At 44.1% G+C, this 10,131-nt stretch overlaps 1 protein-coding gene and 1 pseudogene across 1 annotated transcript; one reads left to right on the top strand and one right to left on the bottom strand.

Annotated features, from left to right (window-relative positions):
* The first annotated feature begins 413 nt into the window (after window positions 1-413).
* Window positions 414-7,694, top strand: LOC109378460 (rhox homeobox family member 2B-like). The gene is made up of 4 exons (XM_019634841.1): window positions 414-495; window positions 669-1,041; window positions 3,558-3,603; window positions 7,368-7,694. Exons 1-4 carry the CDS (start codon window positions 414-416, stop codon window positions 7,692-7,694), a joined length of 828 nt encoding a protein of 275 aa, XP_019490386.1.
* On the bottom strand, window positions 1,759-2,714 carry LOC109378461 (gamma-glutamyl hydrolase-like; annotated as a pseudogene).
* Window positions 7,695-10,131: the final 2,437 nt, after the last annotated feature.

The raw sequence follows: 10,131 nt of genomic DNA, 5'->3' as shown, positions 1-10,131 counted from the left end.
TGCAAACTTTTCTCCAATGTCTCCCGAGCTCGTGTGAGATCTGTCTCTTACCGGCCACAAATCAGCTTGCAAACTCCAGCACAACCCCTTCCTCTGGGAAGACGCTCCACCAAGACAGGAGCAGTCTGTTAAGTTGCCACTTGGAGCCTCAAGTCATACTCCCTATGCATGCTGCATACCAGAGCCCCTCTTGCAAGTACACCCTCCCTTTTGAAGTCCACCCCCCTGCCGCATGTGCACCTCAACAGTCTCGCTTTCCCACGCCCCGCCCCGGCTGCCCCACCCCAGGACCTGGTGATGAACCCACGGAGGGAGCCTAGTCAGCCACAATGTAGCCTGACTAGATTCAGGAAGGAGCGAGGCCTCGTTGCAGAATCTGCAGAAGCCACAGCCTCACGGACAGCACTCAGGACATGAAGCCTCGGCGCCAGTGCAGCCAGGATGTCACCGGCTTCCTCAGCCTGGGAGTGGATGAGGATCGGGAAAAACTGCGTGGTTAGTCCTGGTCGGGACGCGTGCTTCAGCCAACTCCAAGAAACCAACGTTCCCTGGGGGAGGCAAATGAACAGGACACCCATCAGACGCAGCCCCTCACCTCCTCACCTCCTGCTTCCCACAGCCTGGGCTACAACGCCCTGCTCTTTCTCCTTGGGTTTCTTCTTTTGCAGAAGCGAAGCCTGAGGGGATCTCACTAATCAGAGAGGGAGGAGAAGAGGAAAAGGGTATACAGCCAGAACCTGAGCAGGGAGCAACATCAGCAGTAGAACGAGAGATAAGAGATGAAGAAGAAGCCAAAGAAGGCAGCGACGGTGGCCCAGGCACCCCAGGCCCCATGGATGTTGAACGCCATGAGGCCAGCCGCGATAGTGGTGAAGAACCGAGAGAGCAGGGGCAGGAGGAACAGCCCTTCCAGGCCATTATCCATGGTCCACAGTCAGGGGACAGGCAGCAGGTGATCCAGCACGCCATGTTCACCCAGGTGCAGATGCAGGAGCTTGAGTGCATTTTCTTTCGCAATGCCTATCCCAGCTTGTTGATGAGGTAAGCGGTCCACCAGGGGATGGTGCCATTCCAGCGTGCATGTGGCGCTGGCCTTTGCTGGTGTCACAGGGTTGGCACTCTCATAGGTCCGGCTCCTTCTCTCATGAACAAAAGGTGACCTGCAAAACTCGAGGCTGGGAGGGGAACAGCTCTCCTGCACTAGGGCTGGGGTGAGGGCTATGACTTTTGGGACTTGAGGTAAATAATGTTGTGCAGTATTTAAGTGAATCAAACCGGAAAACTACAACAGGCGCCTGTTATTTTAAATAATGTTGTGTTAGAACCAGGGCAAGGATAAGGATGAGAAGAAGCCTGAGGGAGGCATGGTGGAGTATATCCGAGTAGGAACCAACCTTAATTTAAAATGTTGTTAAATCTGCTCATCATAGGTTATTTTTGCATTGATTTTTATATTTTTAAATGCTACATTTGAACGTTATTTATTTTGGTTAGTGATTTTTCTGCATCCCCTTAATTTTGCTCTTGGGAACAAACTGTCTCAAAAGCAAGCTTCAAGCTAGATATGTGTGGAAGGGCAGTAGGTGGTTAAATTTTTTTTTGTATTTTCAATAAATTTATTTTTTCTAATCTGAAGAATCAGAGACATCATAAAAAAGGAATCTCTGGGGCTTTCTTTTATTGCCATGAATACCAAGTAATGGTAACAGTTTAATCATGGAGTTATTTGAAATTCCTCTGTTAACCCATCAAAGGCTTTCAACTAAATATATAACTTTGCTGAAATGAAGAAATATTTCCAGTACAAACGGGATGGTACTGATAAATCAGTGCTTCATCCTCTTCAACATCAGATTCAAAACGATGATTGTTTTTCTGAGCTTCAGAAACAAAGAATTCTGCTAAATAAAACGCAGCCTTCACAGCATTGGGTGCATGGGAAATGCCCTCGAATCTCCCCAACTAGTAAGGCGCTTTCTCTGGATGCCCCGGACTCCATATACTGGCTACTTGTACCCTTCCATTGTGGAGATGAACTCAATCTTGCCATCCGTATGTTTAGTTATAACTTTGAAACACTCCTTTAACTTTTCATTCTTCATAAAATTCATCACGGAGAGGCTCAACTTGTGGAAATTTGCAGGCAGAGGTATTACTGCTAACGATTGCAACAATTCAGCAGGAAAATTCTGGAACATTCTGCTCTTTGCTGGACTTCCAGTGAAGTTCAGCAGCATTGTAATTCCAACAGTGTCTGTGTGAGTTAATAAATACTCTCCACTAATCAGATATGAAAGCTCTTCAAATCCAAGGCATGTACCCCACACGGGAAAATATTATCCATCATCAAAACTCTGTATGGCAAGGTTGTAAAATTTTTTGGCCACTCGGGCATAACCTGACTTCATGAGACTAACACTTCCTCCAAGATACAGAACCCCATTAAGAGATTGGAAAAGCTTTTCCTATTCTTCATTTGTAAGGTTAAGCTTTATTGGTACAACTCTTGCACCTGCAGACTCCAGGTACTTTTCATAGGAGGCAGCAATATAGTATTTTCCCAGGCTTTTCATTTCCTTACTATGGCACTTTTGCGTTAATATTCCGATGCTAGGCTTTGTGTAGTTGGAGACGAGGGGAGCAGACAGCCCGAGGCTCACCGCCTCGCACAGGTGCAGACTCAGCACGCACAGCAGGCGGCCTGGGCTCGCCATGGCGCAGGCCTCCTCCAGCTGCCTTTCAAAGGCACTGCGGGCGGGCCTCTGACTGCGCGGCCGCTCTGGCCTCAGGGGCGCTCCAGCAGGAGCGGAGATCTCCGCTTAATTTTTTTTTAAAATCAGCACAATCAGAGAATGAACAGCAGAGGATTTGTGTGGTCCTTTAGCATCTACTAGGAAAGTACTCCAACCTGCACAACATAGATAGGTAGATAGATGGATGGATATATGATTGATAGATTAGATAGATAGATAGATGATACATAGCTAGCTAGCGATAGATAGATAGATAGATAGACTAAGCTGTTTTTTTTTAGCTGAGCCATCCTGCCACCTGTTGGCAGCTCAGCGGCTGCTCAGCTCGGGCTGGGCATCGAACCGCTGTTGCTCAGAGCTCAAACTCTTGAGCGAGCTCTTAACCAACTGAGCCACTCGGGGGCCCTAGACTAAGCTATTTTAAGCATGCAGTTTAATCCGTAACATGGGTAAGAGCAATGATTGAAAGTTGGTAGAGAGATTTTTTCAGTTAGAGATATTTAGCCGCTTTAAAGATGGTAACACTAAAAGAAACTATGGTTTAGAATTTCATGTGTTTTGGAGAACTGTGCCTCCATAAGACTTGGCTTCTAAAAACTGCTTTGTCAACCTAATTTCACTGTAAATCCTGAAATGGTATGAGTCTTCCTACTACAGAAATTGGTTCATAAAATAAATCACTGGAAAAAAAATAAATCACTGACATTTCCCTGAAAAAAAATTAAATGAGAATGAAATAACATCTTATATTTAATTTCCATCCACATCTCTGAATACTGAACATTTGTGGTTTTCTCTCCTCAGACAGGAGATTGCAAGACGCATGAATGTGTCTGAAGCCAGAGTGCAGGTGAGTAAACCTGAAAAACGCCATTTGGCAGGGCAGCCATTCTAAAACCTGCTTCAGGACCTGCATACCTTTTTCCTAGACATTCTCAAGTGTTTTTATTGCCTTTTCGATGATTGGAAAATAAATTTGGAGTCTTAGTAGGTAGAAAATAGGATAAATAAACTATAGCTTTTAGAAACTGCTCATTATCAGAGGGAACATGATTTCCAAATTGAAAAATTACTATAGTATACTATTCCTTGTATACAAAGACATATATACTTTCATATAAACGATACCTATATATACCTATGTATTATATGTGTATTGTACACACACACACACACACTTATGTAGTTTAACTCCTCTAACACTGGTATCCTTGAGATAACACTTCTGTGTGAGGTCACACTGGGGTGAAGTGTGAAGTGGAAATTATTCAAATTAATACACTAAGGAGTTCAATTATATATAATTATTTAAAGCCAAGCATAAAATCATTGCACAAGGGGTGAATTTATAAATATTTAGGCATTGGCAGAAGGGAATAATTTACACATTAGAACACATGATGATGAACACATTAGAACAGATGAGCAACTAATGTCTGTTTAGTTAAGTTGAGTGGTCCCCAAGTCCAAGTGCCTGGTCCTCCTGATGTTCTTTTTAAGGGTTTGGTAAAGCAGTATAGAGAGTGGAGGCCCTAAATTTTAATTTTCTGGAATACTTTGATATGTCATCCTAGAAGCACTGCTAACATAATAGGCTGTGCATTATGGTGGAGATGAGAAGGGGAGTTGCAACCTTTGAAATATGTCTAAAAAAGGAAACAAACTAAAACAGCAATTTCAGAGTTCCACCGACTTAAGATAGGCAGAAGTGTTAGGCAAGAATAATGTAAAGTTGAACACATGCCTTGGGGATACCACACACAGTCAAATTTTAGAAACTACCAAATGCATTAGTGAATATTCTCTTAAGGAATTTCCAATGCCTAGGGTATTTTTTTTTCTTCCTGTGGTACTATTGTGAAGAGATGGCTTGTGTGGAGTTTTTTAGTAGTGGGGATTGGCTCTCTGTTCAGGCTGGATTCTTACCTGTGGTAATTTGAAATACTTTTTCATTTGCTCAGTCAATGATGACTAACTTATGGATCAATGGATCAAGAGCTGATTTCCTGAGATCATAGAAAAACCTAAGTAGTATCAAACAATAATGGGGGTGGGAGAAATAGAAAGAGAGAGAGAAAAATCAGTGTGGGTTTATTGGCTTTGCTGCAGAGTGTGCGTGAGTGTAGTGATGGAAAGGGGCTACAGTTGTAGTGATGAGCTGTCTGAAAAGCAGCCCAACCAATCAGGCCACTGAGTGCTGGCATCCTAAGGCCATAGGCTGGGCTCACAGTCAGCGCTCACAGTCAAGGCTGGCCAGGGCTTGCGAAGACCAGGCCTCTGGTTTCGCCCATAGGCAAAGCCAGCACAGAGGAAAAGAAACACTTCAGTTTTGGTGACTTGCTCTCGGCCCATCCATGGGTTTGCATCATGCTCTCAATAGGGCTCTAAAGCAGCGTTTCTCCACCTTTCACAGGGGTCGCCTAAGACCATCAGAAAACACATATTTCGATGGTCTTAGGAACCGAGACACTGCTCCTCTATCCATCTCCAGGCGGGTCCACCCACATGCAGATACGCCCACATACGAGTACCTGGGCAACCCCTGTGAAAGGGTCGTTTGACCCCCAAAGGGCAGTGATGGTGCTAACTTGGGCCAGTGAAGCAATGTCCTCCACAACTAGACTGAAGAACAAAAGGAGAGCAACTTGTCTGTTCCCCTTCCCCCAATTCCCCAATAAAAATCTTTTAAAAAAAACAAAAAAGAATATTTTCTCACTGATTTTCAAATTCTGCAGCATGAATCCCTCCGATAAATTTCCCCAGTTTATTGAGATATAATTGATATTACAGCTCTGTATAAGTTTAAGGTATGTAGCATAATGATTTGACCTAAATATATTGTGAAATGATTACTACAATATGTTTAGTTAACATTCATCATGTCACACAGACAAAAACAAAAAGTGAAAAAAATGTGGTTTTTTTCCCCCTGTGATGACAATTCTTAGGATTTACTCTCTTAACAGCTTTCATGTATACCATAGAGCAGTGTCAACTGTAGTCACCGTGTTGTACATTACATCCCCAGGACTTATTTATCTTATAACTGGAACTTTGTACCTTTTGACCACCTTTCTCCAACTTCTCCTGCCCCCCCCCACTAACCACAAATCTGATCTTTTTCTGAGTTTGGTGGTGTCGTTTTGTTTTGTTTTTTAAATAAGACTCCACATATACGTGAGATCATACAGTATTTGTCCAAAGAAAATTTTAATGGAGGTTCCCCTCTCCCCATCTATTTTGCAAATACAGTAAGACTTGTTTTATGAAACCAGCATTGAAAATATAAAACTAGTATCAGCCTATACCTTAGTAAACCCAATTTGTGTTTTGGCTGTGTTTATGTAGATTTGACCATGGGTACACTTGGATCCCCCAGCCCCCCAAAATCACTCAATTACAGAGGCGTTTTTAGACTACATATTCTTGCAGCAGAAGGACCCAAATTCTAAGATGAAAGAGGGAAAATGAAGCGAGGAGCAGCAACAGAAGGCCCTTTGTGTCACTTAAAATGTGTACTTTGTAAACATCCAAGAAGATTTAAATACAATGTAAACCCCATTAACAATGACTCCGAGAACAGTGAAGTCTAACTGGCAGTTTTGTTTATTTGCAAAAATAGTTGGCAGATAGCTAGGGAGGCATCATTTTGTGACCCCTCACCTAAAATGCCTGTTCCACCTTTTTGTCTTAAGAATGAGGGATAGGATGGGGACCTCCTGGCTCAATAGTAGGCCTTAGGGAGATCCACCATCCTGGACCTCAGTGGCTCCAGTCCAGAGTCCTGGATCTGTAGCCTGAGCAGAGTGAGCTGACTTGGTCTTGAGCCCAGGAAGGTTTGGGGGAACATGCAGAATGACAGCAGTGACAATTTACTTTTGCCTCTTTCCCTTCAAACTCTTGGCTGGGCAAAGATTTTAAGAGCTTTTAGTAAATTTGGGCCGAGTTAGTCTAAACATTCATTACCTCAAATGTCTGAAATATGAAGGCAGCATCCAGGGCTTCAGCTATACTTGTGTCCCAGCAAAACAGGCCACAAACTCCCTGGGACCCCCATGAGCAAGCCTCTCTCACAATACCACCTTTTTAATTACTAAAGGGTTTCAGATGATGAATGACCCTTTAGGCATCCTTGAAGGAAAGCTTTTGTTTAAAAATCCCAAAGTCTCCTATTGACTCTTTACACTGACGATGGCCTTTTCAAAATGGGGGCTGTTCCCCTCAGCATGATTTTAAAAGACACCCATTTTTTACTATGTTCTGCTCTCCTACAGTACACAGACATACCAGGCATAGCAATAACAGCAGGCACAGAGAGCAATTCCTCAGCTTCACCTGCACCTAAGAGTGGAGACAAATAGGACTAAAGGTGGGAGGCAAAGGAAAGCAATAAGCCAAGCCATAGCCTGGCACATAGTTGGTGCTTGCTGTGGGTGAACTGAAGGAAAGGCCGTGGTGGAAAGTTCCCTGATATTTTAGCAAGAAGGAAATAGCTTTCTCTGATGCAATTTAAAATCTTAAGGGTATAGGGAGTTAGTTGCCTACTGTCTTTTTTCATGTATGACATTGAATGTTCAATGTACTCACCCAATCCCTTTTTCTCTCTGATTGAAGGTTTGGTTTAAGAAAAGGAGGTCCAGGTGGAGGAGACAACAGAGGGTATTAATGTTGAGAAATATGCGCTCCGTGGCGCTGGGCCCCCATGTCGTCGAAACCTCGGGTAGACCCTTCAGTGCCATCCGTATTCCGCAGCCAGTTTGGACATGTGTGCCGGTTCCACTGCCCCTGTGGCCGCCTCTGCCGCTCATACCGCCCTTTCCGCCGTTGTTCTTGCCTCCTCCGCCCTTGCTTCCTGCACCTTTGCCTCCCTGGCGCCCGCCCCCATGTGGCTGGGCCTGGTTCCTTACCCCGAATGGTCCTTTTGTAGCCCCCATTTTCTAACAAATTGTCTCTGTGACCTTTTTTTCAAAGGCTTTGAGCCAGTTTCAAATTCTGTATACCTCACCATCAATAGCAGTTAAATAAATAACCTGTTCAGTGTATTAAATAAAAGTACAAAGTCACTGACCCACTCTTTTAGGGCATATTATTTTGTAGTTTCAATAAACTTGTGAATTCTCTGTATATTTGTTTTGTGTGTCACATGGGGCTAGTAAAATTGATGGAAATTACTAAGAAAATGCCAATCAAACTGAACAGACCCACCCTGCCTCCTACACCTCAGCCCCCCAATTCCCACACCTGCAATCCCTAGCACCCCCACCCTCACCCCTTGTCCACTGGATACAGATAGATATGCAAGACACGGTGGGGCAGGTCCCTAAGAAGAGAACAGTGTGTTTCAAGGCAGGCCAGAGCCCCATTCAGGGTGACAGCTCAGGCACAACAGAGGACTCTTTAAGGTGAACTTCCTAGGAGGTTACTCACAGGGCTTTATTGGAGAAGTGGGAGCCGGGCATTCATCTGGTACTCTCCAAGTTCCGTTCACTCCTTCCCTTTTGTGGAGGGGGCGTGGGGATAGAAACCATTCTAGAGGATCCTGCCTCTTCAAAGGTAACACAAGCAGAGACTCCCTCTAAGCCAGCTGGAGGCCCTGCTCCCTTGTCCTCCCCCATTGCCAGGCCTGGAGAGTGTGTTATCGCTTCTTCCCCAGCTCAGAGCTGACAATCACACCTTCAAGTGTATTTTGTCACCTTCAGCATCCTTGAGAGAACCCCACCTCAACACTGAAAGGGAACCTCTTAATTTAGTGCTGTCTGAAGTATGGAGCAGAGCGTTCCTCAGCAATGATCCAGAATAGTCACTGCATTTAAACGAAGCAGGTAGGCCTTGGCTTTGTTCATGTTGCCTTCTTCGAGTGGAATTGCCAGGGTGGAAACCACACACACAGATATATGTATATGTGTATGTATAAGTATATGCATATATACCATGATATGCACCCAATATCATACAACATGTGACATAAAAGCACACCCAGAAAACACCTGCAACACAAGCAGAATTGGCTATTATTAAAATGACCTTTCTGTGAAATATATCTTCTGGCCCGTCATCCTTGCCTTCAGCTATTTCAAGTACAAGAATGGGAAAGGACAAGGCTTTGTGTCCACCTTGGACTTGGGGAGGGGAAGGGGCTCATGCCGAACCCAGGCACTGTATCTGTTTTCCTGATCGGTTTATTTACACTAACACACACACCACTTCTTGTTGCTAGGACGACCCCAGCCCTGGGGAAGAGTTTTGCGGAAAGACCCAAACTATTTCCTCGGTTACTTCAGGTTTGGGCGGGGTGAGGGTGGGGGTGGAGGAGAAGCAGAGGTGGGGGGGCGGGGCAGGGGTTCCGCAGCGGTCCAGGGAGCAAAGGCATGCGAGATCTTGGCGGATCCCAGATCAGGATAACCTCCTTCTCAGGCAGCAGCAGTGGGTTCTGGTGTCTTGCCTGGATATCAGGGAAGCATAGCCTTACTTTGAAGATCCCCAAGCCCAGCAAAGCCGCCCAATGCACGCGTCGCTCACATTCTCCCCTCAGTCCTGAGACCTGAATGGCGTCATATTTATTTCCTCAGCCATCAGCTGTGGAGCCTCAGCTCCAGGATCCTAAAACCAATCTTCCAGAAGTCTGAGGCTCCATCTTTGCGTTTGACTCCAGGATCCTTCTGTGTAAAGAGCAATTTTTGAAACCACTTCCTGGTGTTTTCCTTGATAGAGATCATGCTATTCTTTTTCGTTGTGCATTTTAATCGGGTCAGACGCTAGAGGGAAACTGGCTATTTTTAACATCTGGTTTCATTGGTTCTCTGGCTTTGATTGTCTCATGACTATCCTAAGGGATTTAACTACCAAGAGACCTGAGATGGAATGGTGCCATGACATGGGTTATGTGTTTAGTGCTTATTTAGTCTATTTTATTATCTGAATTAATTTCCGTACATTATAACAACTTAAGTCCAAACCTAGCATTGGGTTTAAGTTCTACCTGCTCTGGAAATCTGGACATTAGATCTTATTTCTCTGCATGGAAAAGCCTCCCAAGATTAAAAATTTGAAACAAATTTCAGAAAGAATAGAAAAATACAAAAGGATTAATTACCTAATTTTAGATTTACCCCCTTTATACCTGAAGGCTTTTCCTCTCAATATTCTATTGTCACCAGTTGCATCCAATGAGACAAAAATAGGTGTCCAAACAAACAAATCTAGATTTAATAAGAATAGGATTGGGTTGGGAGAACACCAATAGGCATATAGAAGAGGCTTAGGACATTCAGACTGATGCCTTGTCCCACATCTTATTCCACTTGTGCCCTTTATCGCAGTCCATTCACAATATATCATTTTTTAAAAACTGCAGTAAAATTCAATTAACATAAAATTA

Source organism: Hipposideros armiger, unplaced genomic scaffold (genome assembly GCF_001890085.2).
Source record: "Hipposideros armiger isolate ML-2016 unplaced genomic scaffold, ASM189008v1 scaffold_2011, whole genome shotgun sequence".
In the NCBI taxonomy this organism is placed as follows: Eukaryota; Metazoa; Chordata; class Mammalia; order Chiroptera; family Hipposideridae; genus Hipposideros; species Hipposideros armiger.
The sequence above is the reverse complement of the archived record's forward strand: the minus strand, read 5'-3'. Positions and strand labels throughout refer to the sequence as shown.